The 19,609-nt window shown below is 43.2% G+C and overlaps 1 protein-coding gene across 2 annotated transcripts; it reads right to left on the minus strand.

Moving 5' to 3' along the window:
• Positions 1 to 475: 475 nt before the first annotated feature.
• Positions 476 to 17,900, minus strand: LOC118234735 (serine/threonine-protein kinase PAK 5-like). 2 transcript variants are annotated; one of them, XM_035431528.1, is made up of 9 exons: positions 17,605 to 17,896; positions 12,275 to 12,489; positions 8,632 to 9,306; positions 6,523 to 7,005; positions 5,465 to 5,598; positions 3,139 to 3,265; positions 2,760 to 2,885; positions 2,187 to 2,321; positions 476 to 1,935 (listed from the first exon to the last, which is right to left on the minus strand). In XM_035431528.1, exons 2-9 carry the CDS (start codon positions 12,476 to 12,478, stop codon positions 1,786 to 1,788), a joined length of 2,034 nt encoding a protein of 677 aa, XP_035287419.1. In that variant the 5' UTR covers positions 12,479 to 12,489; positions 17,605 to 17,896; the 3' UTR covers positions 476 to 1,785. The 2 variants fall into 2 exon arrangements, with proteins under 2 accessions (XP_035287419.1, XP_035287427.1); XM_035431536.1 differs by having other exon boundaries at positions 1,786 to 1,935; positions 17,656 to 17,900.
• Positions 17,901 to 19,609: the final 1,709 nt, after the last annotated feature.

A 19,609-nucleotide genomic window follows, 5' to 3' on the forward strand; every position in this document is an offset into this window, starting at 1 on the left:
GCATGATCCAACCAATTTTCGTTTCATGTCACTTATACCATTAACACTGGAAGACAAGATCACATTTAAAAACAAGGTCAATGTTCATTTTTTACTGTAAAGAATCACTACTGAATAGGGTAGAATGAGAACAGGCGTATAATGAGAAACAGCGTGAGAGAGAGAGAGACAGATTGAGAGAGTGGCCATGAAGATCTTGGGTCCAGGGTACCACTGAATTAAATGTTGTATTATCAATACAAAAATGTTGATGATTTTTAGGAACAACCAGATTAACAACGACCATTTTCCCGGTTGTACCAAAGTTCTATTGTATGTTGACAAAGTAGTTTTTTCAGGGTTGCTGCTTGCAAACTTTATAAGGAACAACATGGGCGAGAGAAATCATAAGAGGATAAAAACAAGTTCATGAAAAAGTGAGGGCCAATGAGCATCAGTCACATATGAGTCATAAACACAATTACCATGAGGCTAGTACAATAAAGAGGTTTTTTTATTATCGAAAACCAGCTTTACAGACAAACATACAATATCACCACAGGTAAATATCCCTCCCAGGTGCGGTCATTCACCATGTAATACAGCACCAAACAGATTCATATTTACAGACACATGAACTTTGAGTAGGGATTATAATCAGAAAAACATCCCACATAGTCCATTGATGTCCCAACCATGGTCCGGATGGACAGCAGGACATGATATGTGCAGGCATGGAAAAGTAAACGTGAAATATTTATTTGAAAACTATTGAAATATTGCTATATGTCATTGTGGAGTATGATATACACATTGTTAAGTTATTCAAAAGAGTTTAAAAAATGTCTGCAATTTATAATTGAACTGTAGAAAAATACACAAAAGTTAAATATGCATGGTGTACTTCCAACTCGAAATTCAAATGTAATAATAAATGTCAATATTGCTTGAGTGATATGACTCATTTTCTGCTGATGTCTGGGGAAAAAAGGCAACGCTACTAAAAAAAAAAAACTTGTTTAAAGTAAAAAAATTGAAACAGTGCAAAATCTCTGTTGCCCTTTTTAATTGATCTTTTTTGCTGCTGATTCAAAAGTCTCTAAAGATGATACCGACTCTTGAACGTCACAGTCCAGGTTTGGAGACTTCAAATTCAGCTCTTCTTAAGAAAATTGATTACAAACTCTTGCAAAACTATGAAAATTCTTTGAAGTAAATATATAATACTTGCCTATATCACAATAAAATACTATAAACGGTCAAAACTGTACAGAGTAATTACAGCCGATCGTGATTACATTGCACTATTCAGAGGGAGGCGACAAAGTGCTTTTTTTTTTTTTTAAACCTACAGTACTACAGCCAGTCCCAAAAGGAGACGGAATGGCCACGTGTTCCCGTTTTTTAAAAATGGAAGTTGAAGTGAATGTGTTTTTTATTTATTTATTTATTTTTTTTGTCTTCCTGAGCTACACTACAGTACAATAGTGATGGTGTCAGTGAGTCATGCCTTTCCCCGGGGGTCGAGCCGCCCTGCTGGGGTGTCACCGCTCGCGGTGATGCTTCATTAGGCCCAGGATGCGGGAGGCTAGTGACGCCTAGCGGTTTGAAACACGTTATGGGTGGAGCTACAATGACCTGTCAATCATTAACTAGTTGAAACCAAGCCAGCAAGATCACAATGATGATGTCTGGCATAGGTGAGACCCTCATGGTATACAGTACGATACTGTAGCTGCACCCATTTTTGGTTCTATGAAGCCCCGTTTCTCCCCTCACTAGCAGCACCCTGCTGGGGTGATGGAGTTAGCGGTAATGCCTCATTAGCGGGAGGATGCAGGAGGAGGGGCCGGAGAGTTTGAGGAAGGGGTGTCGTAGGAGCTCGTGGGCGGTGGCACGCTGAGAGGGCTCCCTCACCAGCATAAGATCCAGGAAAGCACGTAGTATTGGAGAGACCTGGAGAAAAATAAATAAATAATAATTGTAACTGTTATCATTCATAAATAAACAGTTAAAACAGGTGACTGAAGTCAAGCTGCCACCTCACACACAAATAATTTCAGAACCAGCCGAACCCCAATGCAATCCAATTAGCTTTGATTACCTCTTAACCAATCACTGTGACCACAAAACTAGAACCCAACCATGGTCCCCTCTCCCCAATCATCATTCTGTATTCACACTGACCAGAGCCAAACCCTGGTTACCTTTTGGGAATCTTTTAACCGAGGGGGCAGGTTGTCCCGGATTCTCCTCATGGCCTGTAGGGGGGGCTCATTAAAATAGGGGGGCTCCCCATCCACCATCTCTATGATCATAACCCCTAAGGACCAAATATCCACCTGGAATCAACAAGAAGCAGGAAAGAGAGGCTCTGATATCATATCCTATTTCCTTTCAGATAATCTTCTGGTTCTAACACCGATTATATATATGGACGAGCAAAAATAGTATTCAGTATCTACAGAGGGCATGTACAACTGAATGTGTACAATGCACTGCATTTTAAACAAGTAGCATACATACAGCCACCCACTACACATGAAAAGTACTGTAAGTCCATCTGAAAATAAAATTTCCCGAAAAACTATAATAGCTCTTTGGTCTAACAAGCCCAGCCATCTCTTCAGGAGCTCCCATGATATTTCATTTATTTTCAGGTTGTTTGCCAGGCACACTGTTTCTAACCAATCTGCACAGTGCTCATTGCAGGACAGATCTGCAGTGTGAATGTGCTTGTCAATTGCACAGATACTGCTATAGCCAGCATGACCTCTGACCTCAGGGCCGTACGGCACTCTGGAGATGACCTCAGGTGCCATCCAGTACGGCGTGCCCACCAAGGATCGCCTCTTCTGGACCTCACCAGACACGCGGGCACAAAAACCGAAATCCGACAGCTTGACCTGCGGAAAAACATGGAGCTTTAAAAACGTACTTTTAATAACTTACAGTGAGATAATCATAAATTGTCAGATTTGTAACCAAAATACCGAATGAGGAATAAAAAGAATACTTCATGCACATCATAATGGACCTTTGAATAAGGATTATTCCATCAGCAAATGTGATAATATAATACTGTATTTGTAAAATGTTTAAGAAGTGATGTTTCAGTTGTGTCAATGAGGGTGTGTATTTGAGGGGGTGGAGTCACACCCGTCCGTCACTGGTGAGGAGGATGGAGTCACTCTTGATGTCCCGGTGAATCACTCCCTGTGTGTGGAGGTAGGACAGCGCTCTCAGGACGGACAGACACACAGTGGCAATCTGTTCCTCGTTCATCCTGATGAAGGGGAAAAGGCAGTGAGGGATTATGTTCCTAATCGCTTGGCTTTGCAGAAGCTGAGTATATACTGTACATAAACGCTGTGTGTATGGACACTATATAAATAAGTGTCGTGCACCATACACTATACGCTCACGTAAATATGCACTGTATAAATACCGAGCCGTCAACATATGTCATGTGTATGTCATGTGTAATTTTATTTAATTGGCAGAGGCTGTTTAATTTAATTGGTGCTTTAATTGGTTAGTTGCAGTTAACACAAGTAACTGACTGTAGACAGTAGACAAATTCTATAGATAAGCACATACACTACATGGCCAAACGTATGTGGATACCCAAACATCACACCCATATGTGTTAGTTGAACATCTCCTTCCAAATTCATGGGCATTAATATGGTCTCCCCAACATGGCTGTGAGGATTCGCTTCCGTTCAGCCACAGGAGCATTAATGAGGTCAGACACTGAGGTTGGGTGTGGCTACTCTGCCATGGAAACCCATTTCATGAATCTCCCGACGAACAGTTCTTGTGCTGACGTTACTTCCAGAGGCAGTCTGGAACTGGGTGTTGCAACTGTGGGCAGAAGATTTTTACGCTTCAGCACTCGCTGGTCCCATTCTGTTAGCTTGTGAGGCCTACCGCGTTGCGGCTGAACTGTTGTTACTCCTATACATGTCCACTTCACAATAAGAGCACTTACAGTTAACTGGGGCAGCTCTAGCAGACTGACTTGTTCAAAAGGTGCAAACAGCAATACCCCCAAACCAGGTTAATAATAGCCATCTGGTTTATACATACTTCCTTCCTTGGCTATTGGAAGAGCATGATGTCGGACTATCTTCCTGTGGTACCGTTTTTGTGATTACCAAACGAAGTTATTCACTCTGAGAACTGAGAACTGTGGCTGTCATTCTGAAGACTGATAGTCTGTGCACGTGCTTTTCTGATTAAGTCTCAATGAGAAAGAGCACAGGTGCTGGGACTGATTCATTCATTATCAGCTTTGGCTCTAAGGCACGATGGGACTTCTCCGAGTAAATCATTGTCTAAGACTGGGATTCCAATTAAAACAAGCATTTTAATTAGCAGATAAGGGCTGCTATCAAGCTGCTCAGGACAAGCCCAATTCTCACCACCAGCTGAGGAAACTGCATGCATCTTAAGACTCACCGCAGCAAGCATTTATAAAGTGCGGACTTACAGTATGTACTCACCCATGGTGCATTTAGAGTAATTATTTACACTGTGCATATGTACAGTGCAGGTTTAAACTGTATATTTACTCAGATTGTATCTACAGTGTTTATATGCACTATACGTACAGTGCAAGTTTAACCATGTATTTACAGTGCTTATTTACATTGTGTACATACAGTGCATGTTTAAAACTGTGTATTTACCCAGGATGTATTTACAGTGTTTATATACAGTATATGTACACTGTATGTGTGTATTTAGTGTTTATTTACATTGTGCATATGTACAGTGCATGTTTAAACTGTCTATTTACCTAGGGTGTATTTACAGTGTCCATATACTGTGTATATCTGCAGTGTATATTTTAACTGTGAATTTATAGTGTTTATTTAAACTGTATATGTACAGTGCATGTTTAAACGGTGTACTTAGTGTTTATTTACACTGTGTACATGTAGAATGTTTATTTACACTGTGTATATGTAGAATGTATATTTTAACAACAAATTTAGTGTTTATTTGCACTGTGTATGTACAGTGCATGTTTAAACTGTGTACATACGGTGTTTATTTGCATTGTATATATGTACAGTGCATGTTTAACTATTCATTTATCGATGGTGTATTTACAATGTTAATTTACACTGTGTATATGTACACTGTATATTTTAACACTGAATTTAGTGTTTATTTGAATTGTGTATATGTATAGTGCATGTTTAAACTGTGTATTTACAGTGTTTATTTGCATTCTGTATATGTACAGTGCATGTTTAACTATGTATTTACCCAGAGTGTATTTACAGAGACCCACATTCAATAGGCTGTAATATTTACCTACAAATAAAAGTGATTTTTCTTCACAAACACAGTTCATCAAGTTTATTTATATGTTCATCGGTTAATGTTTGTGAAAAATCATGTGTTGTGTGTGTGTGTTTCGATTGTAGACACAAGTTTGGCAGGATGAACCCATCAAAAGTGGGGGGCCTACCTGGTGTGAGTGACGATATCAGTCAGGGCTCCGCCCTCCAGGAACTCCATGACAACCCACAGCTCGTCATCAACTAGGTAGCTGTCGTACAGGTCCACCACATTCTTGTGATGATAGTCTTTCATTATTACCACCTTTATAGGACAAGAAAGTAACAATAAAGATATTCATGGACTAAAACATGCATGTGCAATAAATGGAGAATAGATATGCAACAGAAACTGGAACCCTTAAATTTCCTATTAGGTTTATGAAATTGTGCTTATGTCATTGCATCGCAACTGCAATCACTTTTTTAGAGGGACTTGCAAAAAGTAGAGAAAGTCAGTGTTAGTTTCAATATTACAAAACTATGTCATCACTCTGAAGGCAGAGAAGACCCATTTATAATCGGTGTATAAATAAATGTATAAAGTTAGTACAAATTGTAAACAAACGTCAATTAGCATTGTAAATGGGCATGTAAATACCACATTATGAGTGCACTGACAATGAGGACAGTGACATAAGCTAAAGGATTTGCTGCAGCTCAGCTAATTACTGAAATCAGGGGGCCACTTACACTGCAGCAAGTCGTTTGCTAAAATAATTAAATAATTATAAAAGAAGATCTTCTCCTGCCAATTGGAAGCTGTGCAAGTTGGCTTCAGGACGTGGGCATGTGGACTAACAGCACGGCTAAGGAAGAGCCATGTAACTAACCACCCTCCTGCCAGGTACACTGCAGTATGCCTGGCCATGCTATTATTAGATCTTTATGACGTTTATCTGCAAAAATAAGGTTTTAGGCTTACAGTATTTTGGTGAGGGATTGCTGTACACGCAGATCAATTGGTTTTAATGTGGTGTCAGGGTACATCGGATGAGAGATGATGTCTTATCAGTTATAGTTTCTGGCTCGCTGTGTTACTGTAAGTTGGTTCTGGCCCAGTGTATTAGTGGTAATTTGGTTCTTGCCGTGTGTTTGAGTGGTAAACCTGTTCTGGCCTAGGGTCTAAGTGGTAAATCGGTGGAAAACCAGTTCTGGTTCAGTGTGTTAGCGGTAACCCGGTTCTGACCTCATTGAAGAGCAGCTCCCTCCTCTGCTGCTTCCGCAGGTCCATCTTCTTGACCGCCACCCTCTTCCCGCTGTGCGTTTCCGTGGCGATAGAAACCACGCCCGTGGAGCCCTCCCCGATCTTGACAAAGTCACTCAGGTAATCCCGCGGGTCCCCCGGGCTGACCACCAGCTGCAGGGCCGCCCGAAACTGTTCGTGGGACACGTGGGACGGCTGGCGGTCCGAGCCCGAGACCCAGCTGGGCGGCGGGTACGCCCCCCGCAGAGGGTAGGAAGTGGGGGGGCGGGAGTACGCCCCTGGCGGGGTGTAGGACGGGCTGGGCTGGGACGGGGGATGCAGGTAGGGGGAGGGTTTGTGGTGGAGCAGGGCGGGGGGGTGGAGGGCGCTGGAGCCGCCGGGGTGGGCGCGGCTCTGAGGTAGTCTGAAAGACCCGCGGGGGAAGAACTCGACGCTGCCGTCCCGAAACGGGCCGCTGTCACGCCCCTGCACCAACACGCACACAGGGGAGGGCGTTAGCACAGACACAGGCAACCACAGAAGGCCAACAAACACACCTATAGAACAACTGCAAACAACAACACAGTATATGTAGTATAATGGGTAAGGAACTGATCGTGTAACCTAAAGGTCACAGGTTCAATTCCCAGGTAGGGCACAGCCGTTGTACCCTTTAGCAAGGTGCTCCACCTGCATTGTTTCAGTATATATCCAGCTGTATAAATGGATGCTATGTAAATGACATGAAAAAGTTGTGTAAATCACTCTGGATAACAGCATTTGCTAAATGCCTGTAATGTAATGTAATATGACATCCAGAGAAGTACATAAAAACACCGGCACACAGTCAGGGAATGGGGTTAAACACCAGCACACACACACACACTGATTTTCAAGCATTGTCCAAGCAAAATGTTGTACTCCATGACATGGCTAACAAGCAGGATACAGCATGTTTCTAAACTAGTTCATTAAAATTATTGGCACAAGAAAAAGGCACCGCATTGACACTAGGGGAGTTCAGCACATACTGCACAGAAGCCTAAATGATGCTCGTATGTTCCAGCCAGCTGCATTGATTTATAAAGATGCATCGCTTCCTATGGACAAATTCACACTAAGAACTGCCAAATAACGACAAATGAGATGACTGTCAGTTAACAGACTCTTTTATCCACAGCAACTTACACTACTTTTTCATTAATGAATTAATGAATTAATGAATTAATTAATTCATTCATACAGCTGGACATACACTGAAGCAATGCAGGCTGCTCAATGCATCTCACTCAAGACTACAATGGCAGTGTTCTATGTGGAACACAAACCTCAGCCCTTTAGGTTACAAGGCCAGTTCCTTACCCATTATGCTACACTGCTGCCGCCAAACATCATCATTTAAGCCTACATTACTGCAAACTAATACATTTCAATGATTAATGTTATTAAACTATTTTTGTGCAACTAATATTATTTCACTTTCTATATCTATTTCCCATCACCTATATAAAAAAAAAAAACCTTACTGCCCAACGTTTAAAAAATGTGAGCTGCAATGCTGCAGTTCAGTGTGCTGAAAGCAGCATGTAGCAGTGCAGGAACATTGCTGTCTATCATTGTCTGTGCTCAATTAGTGGCAAGTGATGTAGATTACTGCGGAGGAGCAACTTCATAATTGATTGACAGGAAGGCTCTATCAACCACTCGCTGAGGGATAACTGAATTGCAAGTGAGAAAACTGCTCTGGATAAGTTGGTGTCCCTATTTATAAATCGACAGGGCTTACAAACACATGTTACATGTCTTATAGCATGACTCTACAGGCCTTATAACAGAACTTTACATTGGAGACGACTGAATGGATACTAATTGAACTAAGACAATCACAAATGAACATCTCGGGGTTAACAAAACCATCAGCAGCAGTGTGATTGAGTAGGGGTTCCTAAACCATGGGACGCACTGGTGAGTTACATGTGGACTAAAAATGACTGACCCTCTATTACAGCATATTCTTTCTATAGATCTTCACACCAGTCACTACTCATTAAGCAGGTAATGAGCCCGGAGAGTTTCGGAATCACTGTTATAGAGGGCAAGGCATGCAGTTACCATGAGCATCCTATAGGGGGTGGTTATGGTTTCAGAGAAGCAGGGGTGTGTGTGGGAGCTGTATGCCCGTCCTTCTGGCGTGGATTTGTACGGGCTGACCGCACAGGGCTGGTCGAACTCCTGCAGGCCGGACCCTGACCGGGACCGTTGGCGGGGGTTGGGCTGGGGGCTGCCCTCAGTGAAGTAGGATGAGTTTGGCCGCTTTTTGTGGTTTTCCGGCACGAGTCCGCCCCTCCAATAGTCGTAGTCACGGAAACCGCCTCCGGTGGAGGCGCGGTGTCGCCCCCTGGTGTCCGGCCCCAGCATGGTGCTCAGGATGGTGGTGTAGTCGTGCTGCGTGCTGACCAGGCTGGGTTTTCCCGGCATGGCGTCGGGATAAAACGGGCTCCTTGCCATGTACCCGTTCTCCCTGACGGACAGGGAGCGCCTCACTGCAGTCGGCCCGCCCCTGGCCCCGCCCCTGGCACCGCCCCTTTCCCCACCCTCGATCCCTCCCACCCCGTGGCTCAGATGGGAGGGCTGCAAGGCCTGAATCCCATTCTCCTCCTTGACGCTGGAGTCGGGACCGGGGTTAGCCTGGTGCTGGGGGGAGGGGCTAACCGAAACGCTGTCAAACTCTTCCATCAGCCCGTTGAGAGTGGCGTCCTTCTTCGGTTTGCCGCCCTGCACAATGGCCTGCAACACAGCCACAGAAAAAAGAAAGAGTTTCAGAATTGCTTATAACCAGCATTACTTATAACAGAGGTGTGGGTGTATTTCCTGGAAAACAACAAACACATCAGCTTCAATGTGGCTAAAATAAACCCTAAATCACTGTTGCCCGTAATCCAAAAGAGTGGGTAGAAAGAGTCATGATGTTTCCCAAATTATCAAACAAAATGACATCACTGTATTTTTGGAAAAAAACAAGGGGAGGCATGTTTGCGGAGAGCCCTCTATATGCAATTACAGGAAACAGCAAATTTAGAAATCTTTCATCGCAGAAAAATAATGGGCAAACACTATCATGCAAAAAAAAGCCAGAGCCAAAGTACCCACTTATGGTACAAAAAAATGAGCGCTATTACAGCCTACATCACCATCAACAATTTGTAATTAATCTAATTAAGCAGGGTCAGTAGCCACTGCTCGTTACAGAATGATGTTGGGAGGGAAATGTCCAATATCCGAGAGGAAATGGGGAAAAAGGGGGCTAAATGGTGGATGTGAGAGATAAATTGGCCAGATTAGCCGCACGCTAAATCAGTGCTGAGCCAGGGCAGAGTCACCCACAGCCGCGGCCATTAGTCTGAATTACAGCTCCCTCCCTCCCTCCTTAGCCCCTTCCTGCTCATGCTCATTCTCTCCATCCCTCCACCTCCGCCAGTCCTCTTCCTGACCTCGACGCGCTTTTTTTCACCCCCGCTATCTCCCTCCCCATTCCTGCCCTCTAGGCTCGATCGGGCTCATCTCTCCAAATCGCCCCCTTCCTTCCTTCCTTCCTGCCTTCTACACTCGTTTACATTCATCCCTCCGTCTCTCGCTTTCCTCGCCCTACCCTCTGCACTCCTTCTGGCTCATCTCTCCAAATCTCTCCACCTTCCTTTCTGCCCTCTGCACTCATTTACATTCATCCCTCCATCTCTCGCTTTCCTCGCACTACCCTCTGCACCGGTTCTGCTCGTCGCCCTCCCGTCCTTTCCCCTTCCTTCCTGCCCTCCAAACTCACTCTGTTAATCCCTCCATCTATCCCCCTTCAATTTCCTGCGCTCTGCACTCGTTCTCTGCACAGCTTCTTTCCCTCCTCCCTTCCCTGTCTTCGAGACTCTTGCTTCCCTCCATCTTTCCACTCCTCAGCGGCAGAATCCTGGCCTGTGCCGATAAGCTCCAACGGGTCTTCCTTGAGAAAAATCCATCCGTGGTATCCAAGAGAGAGCAAGAGGGGGAGAGATAGGATTGAAGTAGTCTGGCTGTAAAACCTATAAAACATATATGCCACAATAAAACTCTATGCTGCAACAATAGTATAATCACGCACGCGTGAGCTAACCACTCGACAAACTGCCCTATCCTGCCATCGGGTGGGCATTAGAGGAAATACATTTCATATGAATGTAAATTGTAGATATACAAAGCCAATATTGCATTCAGGGAGATAAACTCCTGGTGCATAATCAAATCGACATATAAATGGTGCGAAGTGAATTTAAAACAAAATATCACACTTGAAAGGCAAAAAATAGGCTAAAGGGGTTTGTACTGTTTGTACTGATTGACTTTGATGAAAGCAAATTATGTTCTGCACTATTTCAAGCAGTTCTCTCGTTCTCTCAGTTAAATACATTTTCAATCAGTCAGTGAGTCTGCTCAATGATCAAGCTACTGAGACTTTAAATAACAAAGACAGATGGCAAAAACCATGTGTGAGTGCAGTATAGTAGCACTCTGTTAATCCCCACTGCTGTAGCATTGACGGAAATTTCCGTTAAATTTCACTGCACCTGCCCCCCTCCCCCTTCTCAAACACCTCACTTCCTACAGCTATACATCCATATCAAACCCTCTCATTGGTCTACTCTCTGCCAGACCCCATACCAGACCTGGGTCAAATACGTATTTGTTTTGGATTAAAATACTTTTTTACACTTTACTGATCGTGTCTGGTGTATTGGAACAAATGAAATACTCTCAAAAAGTGAAAATCCAGCCTTCTGGTCATATTGGCAGGATCAATTACACCAGGCATGATCAATAGAGCACAGAAAAGTTTTTGAATCCAAAAACAAATACATATTTGACCCTGGTCTGCCCCATACATAATGTCCCTTCACATGCGCTACTCATGCATCTCTTCATAGGCACAGGCAGCTGCACAGGCGTGACGTGTTTACCTTCATAGGGTACAGCTGTACAGGTGTGATGTGTGTACCTTCACAGCGGACAGCTGAACAGGTGTGATGTGTGTACCTTCACAGCGGACAGCTGAACAGGTGTGATGTTTGTACCTTCATAGGGGACAGATAGCTGCATAGGTGTGATTTGTGTACCTTCATAGGGGATAGACAGTTGTACAGGTGTGATTTGTGTACCTTCATAAGGGATAGACAGGTGTACAGGTGTAATGTGTGTACCTTCATAGGGGATAGACAGTTGTACAGGTGTGATTTGTGTACCTTCATAGGGGCAGTTGTACAGGTGTAATGTGTGTACCTTCACAGGGTACAGCTGTACAGGTGTAATGTGTGTACCTTCATAGGGGACAGCTGAACAGGTGTGATGTGTGTACCTTCACAGGGGACAGTTGTACAGATGCGATGTGTGTACCTTCAAGGGGACAGCAGTACAGGTGTGATGTGTACCTTCACAGGGGACAGCTGTACAGTGTGATGTGTGTACCTTCATAGGGTACAGACAGCTGTACAGGTGTTATACGTGTACCTTCACAGGGGACAGCTGTACAGGTGTGATGTGTACCTTCACAGGGGACAGCTGTACAGTGTGATGTGTGTACCTTCATAGGGTACAGACAGCTGTACAGGTGTGATATGTGTACCTTAACAGGGGACAGCTGTACAGGTGTGATAAGTGTACCTTCACAGGGGACAACTGTACAGTGTGATGTGTGTACCTTCACAGGGGACAGCTGTACAGGTGTGATATGTACCTTCACAGGGGACAGCTGCACAGGTGTGACGAAAGTCAGGTCCACCACAGGCTTGGGCCGGTTGGCGGTGTCGTCCAGCAGGCTCTGCCATTGCTGCGGCAGTCCGGTGAATGTCTGCTCCTCGGGGTCGAAGCCCGTGTGGACGCGGTGCTCAAAGTTCGACGGCTCAGAGATCTCCAGCTGCTTCTTCCTCTTCCCAAACATGTCCACAAACGCTGCGAGCGAGAACACAGCAGCACGCGACATTACCGAGTCAGTTCAGCTACAGACACACTGCCCGTGTATTAATGTGCCCTGACACTGTAATTAACCCTCCAAATGTGTGTTTTACACCTGCTGAACAACACAAATGGTAGCTCCCTGATACAATAACTCGTATTTTAATCTAAAATCAATCTATGTATTACTGCAGCTCAGATACCAGTAAGAAGTGGAAGAAGCTAATGTTATGGTCTAACGTAGCAATAGCAAACAACTCTTTATATCCTGAGACCTGGCAGAGAATACATTTAAGTACTATAATTTTTCACATAATACAAGTGTCTTGGATGACAATAACAGTTGCAGTGAAAATATTTTCAAAAAGTACTGTAGGTTTCATCATAGTAGAATACCGTATATTGTTCTTGAGATTAAGACCTGTGTCCCCTAATAGGGGACAGAAATGAATTGCCGGGTCTTAGGAGTATATAGGCCTATTATGTGTGGTGAGCTGTGTATTGTTGAGGAGGTGAACAGCTTATTAATGGGCGTGGGAACAGAACTCTGGTCCTCCCTTGCCACTGTGTAACATTAGCCATTAGCATATTGGCCTCTTGGTGATACAGAATATCCTGCTACAATGTTCTTCCTTTTGGTGTTATTCAAGATTGACAAGCAACATAACTGATTTATTGTCCACCTAGTTGTGGTGTTACATTAACATATTCTGGAAAGAAAAGATGAATCTTGTGCCCATACTGAAGCAACCCATAATGCCTAAGGATGAATTCATTTAATCCATGTTCACAGAATATTAAAACATTTTTTCTCTCTCTCGAACCTGCCCGTGTGTTTGTGTGCGGGGGGAGGGGGGGGGGGGTGTATTTAGATTGTCTGTAGGGTGTTCTGGGTGGGTTAAGGGTGTTTGTGGTGGGTGGTGTGCGAGGACTGATGGTAGGACCACGCGAGTGTAGGTGGGGTTTGAGGGCTGGGGCTTGGGTTTTGTGAGTTTGTGGGATTTGGGTCAAATTGTGGGATTTGGGTCATGAGACACTGTGGGGACAAAAATGTGAATTAGGAGATGGCTGGTGGTGGAGCTGGGTGACGTTTTTTTTTAAATTTTTTTTTTTTAAATGTTCCCCATCTTCTGAAAGCTATGAGGAATACAAAGAGTGGGTGGTGTTAGCAGACTTTGGCAGACACTAAACTGTGCCTATTTCCTTTTCAAACAGCACAGAACTGGGCGTTTGTGTTCTACAGTAAACTGCATGCTTACGCAACAGAACTGGCCACCGGATCTTATAAATACATTTTTTTCTCTCAGGCGCTTCAGCATCGATTAATACTGAACAAACTTTAGCATGTTTAGCCCACTCCTGCGGTAGAATGCTGGAGAAAATGGCAGCCGCAGTTCTACAGTTCAACAACACGAAAAAAGACAAGCTAACGTTTTGACACGGAATTATCACAAGCAGGGCCCGATTCCCTGAAATGCTATCTGGGAAATGGAGAACTGGCACTGATAAACTGCATCCACAGTTTCCTTCTGTCTTTAATTAACACGGCTTTGACACCTCATTTATTTAGAACAGGGTATGCTCGCTCACGTTCCAGCTACAGTTGCAACCCCTGAATTTTAACGAGCTCTTAATTGTTCTTAGACACTTTTAATGTCTATTGTGGGATGATCAACCCTCTCAAGGAAACATTAAGTAAGAAATAGCTATGCACACAATAAATAATCCCATATTCATGTATGAGGACTTTTATTCAGTCAGATCAACAAATGCTTTCATTCAATGTGCTATATGGGAAATGGTTCATTTATATAGAGGTTACGGGGCTGCTGGGAGACTCATCCTGTTAAGGCATTGTTCTAGCGCATGGATGCGCCCCACTCTGATCGCAAAATCTGGAGCATGCTAGAGCAGACTGTGGCCCGCAGCCCCACAGGGCGATGCACAATTGGTTCTGGGGATGATAGTGCTTTGTCGCTCACCAGTGACCCCCGCTGGTCGATTGGCCTTGTTTTCAGGAGCCTGATTTGTGAACTGCAGTGTGATAAGAAGCAGTTCAAAAATATGGCTCCTGCAAACAAGCATGCAAACAGAGTGAAATAACAGAACAGGGTAGGGATGTGAACAGTGATTACATTGCACAGTCTGGGTGTGAAGAGACTAGTTATAGGACAGGGGAGAGATTTGAACACAATGAGATTACATGGCAGGGGATACCCAGGCCTTTCCTCCCAGAGATGAAAGAGGAAGATCTTGTTTCATTGATTCCACAGGATCTAGCATGCTACTCTGTTGCTCAAAGCACAAAAATACACTCAGAGTTTGCCTGCTGAGCGGATATAGTACTTCTATAGTAACACGACCCTCCAAGTAATTATACTTCTGTGAAGAAGAAATAGACAAAATAAAATCCTCATGAAGTTGAACCATGTCAAAAATAAGAAAGCCCTCTTTGTCCCAAATCAATTAAGGCATACAGTATATCTTCCCACCAGCGTCCTAAAAACCAGCAAATAATGATGAACAACTCATAAAAAGTAATTCACACAGTCCCCATTTTGCAGCCAGTGAAGTAGCTTTTTGCAACAAAGAAGTCATGAGAAAGTTAAACAATAAGTTGGAAAATGTCCGTCCCATCTACACTCTTGTGTGAACATCTAGCACTTGAAGAGTGGAGACCACTGCCTAAATAAAATGGTTAACATGTGAATCTTTTCATTCAACACCCACTACAGACTGCAATACAGTGGCTATGTAACACAATATGAATGCTAAGTGAACAATGTGCCAATGACAAATTTGCGAATGCCTCATGCCTCGTTCAGTTCAACCAACCAAGCTCTTTTCCAGGGTTTTAGTCACACAAATCTGTTCCCAGACCTCTTTACTTTTTTCCTAGGTGCTACATTTTAACTTGCAGTTTTGGAAGGCTGTACTCCAGAGCAGATACCATAATGCCAGATCAAGGCATAGAGTATAAATACTGCACGAAACCAAACACAATTTTAAACAGAACCTCGACAGCAGAGAAATCAAAACAGTCCTATTTTTGAACCCAGCACACAATGCTCGAAAGCCCCCGAGGCATTGTGAAAGCGAGCTAGTGATGTCACGGGCCTTTGAGGTCACCCTGTCTACACACTGCACAGGTGAGACATCAAAGCCTCTCCTCTCACCACACTCCCTCTGTGGAACACAGCCTCTCCTCTCTATTCAGACCGCGCCAATGGAGACGCATAAGTGAGAAAACACAATCGCTCCGCTGGGCTGCAGGTCTTAGTGACCGTCACCACCATTAGTCACATGCTTCCAGTCAGTCATGCTGCAGGTAGGCCATCTGTGCTACCTACACATTTTTATTTTTATTAGGTTAAATAATTTAACAGATGCTCATATCTAGAGCCATTCGCAAGGCCTTCAAGGAGTATACTGTATATTAAGTGTGTATCATACTAAATCAATAATGCTTTTCCAGAGAAGAGTATGAGGACGGACCTCAGTGTTTTATCAGATTTATTACATTATCATGCAACAATGGCAGATCCTAAATAGGTACGTGTTGTACTACAGTGAATAGCTGCATGTGTTATGGATCCAAGACAGAGTGACGTCCCAATCTGAACATGCGTCCATGTAATACTGTGAATTGCAGACTCTAGTGGGTGTTGGATAAAGGTGTGAAACATTAACAGTTTTACAGCTATGGAAGTCCTCAGCCACATCTGATTAAAAATCAAGAAACCTCTTATATAATCGTATATGTTCCACCAGGCATAACGTTGTATATGCCAGCCAAAGGAATATAGAATGTCTTAGTATAGCTCAGAGGCTGTCACACCTGGTCCTGGGGCCTCACGATGTACAGCTGTAACTGCAATTTCTGAAGTGTAAGGCGCTGATAATTGTTCTAAGTTAACTCACCCCCCCCCCCCCCCCCCCATAAGTTTTACCCTTTGTGGACAGATTAAATCAGAAGCAAATACACATGCTATACAGAATAAGAATCCTATATTAATTTAGGACTTCCTGCTCCATTGAGTCAGTTCTCAGACAATGTGCTCTGCGTCAAATAATTCCTTTTCAACTGACTAGTTGATAGAAACCACTGAGGGTAACTTGTGCTGAAAGTGTGGACACTTGGTCACTGGCTCTAAAACACTTCTAGAAAATAAAGAGATCAAAGGCAAAGAAAATGGCAACAAGCCAAGACAGCACACACGTACATACACATGCATGCACGCACACACACACATACACATGCATGCACACACACATACGCAAATGCATGCACACACACGCACACACATGCATGCACGCATGCACGCACGCACACACACACAGGGGCCGCTGGTCTCAAATGATCTGTATAAGCAAAGGTCAGAATACCACTCTTTTGAGTTTGTGTTCTTTTTTTATTTATCATTTGCAAACAAGGTCTCTCTACAAGCATTGTCCCCATGTCTCTTAAATGCTGCTACTGCTCTGTGTACTGAATATGCACTCTGTTCGCTTAGGAACATCCACTACAGCTGATATTACAGTATGCTGCTAAGGCGTTACACTCGATTGGTTTTTAAAGAAAAACAAATCTATACTGGACCATGGTTTACTTGTGCATCTCCTTATAGGCTATGCACTAGACTGTTAATCTGTAAAATTCTGCCTCGTTTTCTGCTTAATCGCTCAGTGTTTCATCAAATGTTCAGATGTCATTTCTACGATATATAACTAAATTAAAATATTAAATCAATCAAAAAGACAAATACTGCTCTTAAAAATGTACACCGTGACCACGAGCATGCAAGATGCATTTCTGAATTAAACAAACACATTCCGCTAGATATTTCCACTGACCGAGCAATCGTAAGAATCTGCCAATGCCAAGGACGTCCAATACCCATAAAATACGATGCCAAATGGTTTTTATTAATAAATTACATTTTTTTTACAGACGTATGTGCGAGCGAACAGCCGTGTGCTGTCAGAGGCAATAATGTCATCTGAGCTCACGAACGTAAGAAGAATGTTTCAATATCACGCATCGATAAGGAAAAATTGATAACAAAACTGGCATGTCATTGGCAATGGCATTCGGCAAAGCAATGGACATACCCGCTGTCTTGCACGGATCGTCACATATCCCGTTCGTTGCTGTGTGCTTACTGTGTCTGTATGATTATTGTGGATACCGTTCTGCTCCCGCCAGCGCCATGTTTCCCGTGCAATGTGCATTAGACTAGCCGCGATGTGCTGGCTGGTCTGAGGACAGCGTGGTACATCCGGGATGCTGCGGAGCCGAACCTCTGTGGGTTGGGGGGTGCAGGACGACTGGAACACCTGAGATGAGAGGACCGCGAGCGGAAGGGGGCGGCTGACTATACCGACTGGAGGTCGGGCACATGGATGATCAAAGGTTAGTCTATGAATTATAAAACCAATATGCCAGGTGTGGCAGCCACTCCCTTCTCGATATAATAATTGTAGCTTCGATACAGTAGCCGCAACAAAGGGTATATAAATATGTATTTATATGACTGACATATTGACTCCCATACAATCACAAATCCGATTGAATTAAACTTATTGATGTGTGTATTTACATAATTGCGACACCTTTCCGTCTGTAATATCACTACAGTTGGAATTCAGATTGACATGAAATATCTCGGCTGATGGAATTCGAATAATGTTGAACTTATGGTCTATTAACTTCCATCTATGGAGCAGCATAATTGGAGGATGAGTCACCTCAGGCACTGTGACCTATTTTTTTCTTTTTTTATGCTTCCTTTTTGGCGTACTTTTGTAGGACCTTAGTGTTTGTGATTTCACCATTCTTGTGAAAAATGGTTTATCCCAAAAATGGTTGTAGGCGGGTCTTTGTGTAATTATTCTGTACTCTCAGTGATTTGTAAAGTGGATTTCTAAAGGACCTCAGTGTTTGTGGTTTCACCATTCTTGTGAAAAATGGTTTATCCCAAAAATAGTTGCAGGGGGGGTCTTTGTGTAGTGATACTGTACTCTAAATGATTTTTAAAGTGGATTTCTAAAGCGCATCTGCGTCAAGGAAGCCAGCAGCCACTGCACAGCTCTCCCGAATGCATTTTGGGAAAACATTAAAGCGGTATGCTGTAAATGCTTGTAAAGCCACATATGGTGAAGATGTCAAATGTCGCTCATTTCATCACGGACAGAAATGTTGTTGTTGGTCTGTTTTTGTGGGATGCTCTTGCACATGTTTGACACATGCTTTATGACAGATGCACCTGCTCTTGAACCTACAATCAGCTCCATAATGTTTGAGACAAATACATCATTTTCTTGAACCAAACAATTCACGTATGATTAAAGTGCAGATTCTCACCATTTATTAAAGGGTATTTTTTTTAATACATGGTTTCACCATGTAGAAATTGCAGCACTGGTTATACATAGTTCCCCCTATTTCAGGGCTACATAATGTTTTGGAGTGGTTTCACTGGTGTTTCTGATTAGTCAGGTGTGTTCCGTTGCTTCCTTAGTACAGGTATAAAAAAGCTTTCAGTACCTAGTCTTGATTATAGGCTTTGGATTGCCTTTGGAGTCTGTTATTGGTATTTGTCAACATGAGGACCACAGCTCTGCCAATGAAAGTCAAGGAAGCCATTATGAGCCTGGGAAATAAACAAAAAAACAGTCAGAGACAGGCCAAATGTTAGGCTTACCAAAATCAACTGAAACATCATTAAGGAGAAAGATAGCACTAGTGAGTTCAGTAATTCAAACGGGCCTGGTACACCAAGAAATACCTCTACAGTTGAATACTGAATAATTCTCACCATAATGAAGAATATAAAAAAGTGCTGTAATTTATACATGGTGGAAGCAAAGTGTATGAAAATACCCTTAAATAACGGCACGTCTACCACATGTGAATTGCTTGATCACAAATTTAAAATTTCGGAGTAGATAGCTAAATCTGTCTTTTTGTCACAGACATTATGGAGCTCACAGTATACAGTACACTGCCATGGGAATATTACATTTATAAATACAGAGAGTACACAGTCCTCCTTTTTTGGTTTATTCCGACAGGTGTAAAACAGCCTAGAAGGTTCCTTAGCAGGAATCAAACTTC

The sequence above is a fragment of the Anguilla anguilla genome, chromosome 1 (assembly GCF_013347855.1).
Source record: "Anguilla anguilla isolate fAngAng1 chromosome 1, fAngAng1.pri, whole genome shotgun sequence".
Taxonomy (NCBI): Eukaryota; Metazoa; Chordata; class Actinopteri; order Anguilliformes; family Anguillidae; genus Anguilla; species Anguilla anguilla.

Coding starts and splice junctions, on each gene's coding strand:
- LOC118234735 (XM_035431528.1), bottom strand. CDS start 12,478: ATGTTTGGGAAGAGGAAGAAGCAGCTGGAGATCTCTGAGCCGTCGAAC. Junction 7,006..8,631: donor CCCCCTATAGGATGCTCATG/GTAACTGCATGC, acceptor GTGTTGGTGCAG/GGGCGTGACAGCGGCCCGTT. Junction 1,936..2,186: donor GGTTAAAAGATTCCCAAAAG/GTAACCAGGGTT, acceptor ATTTTTCTCCAG/GTCTCTCCAATACTACGTGC.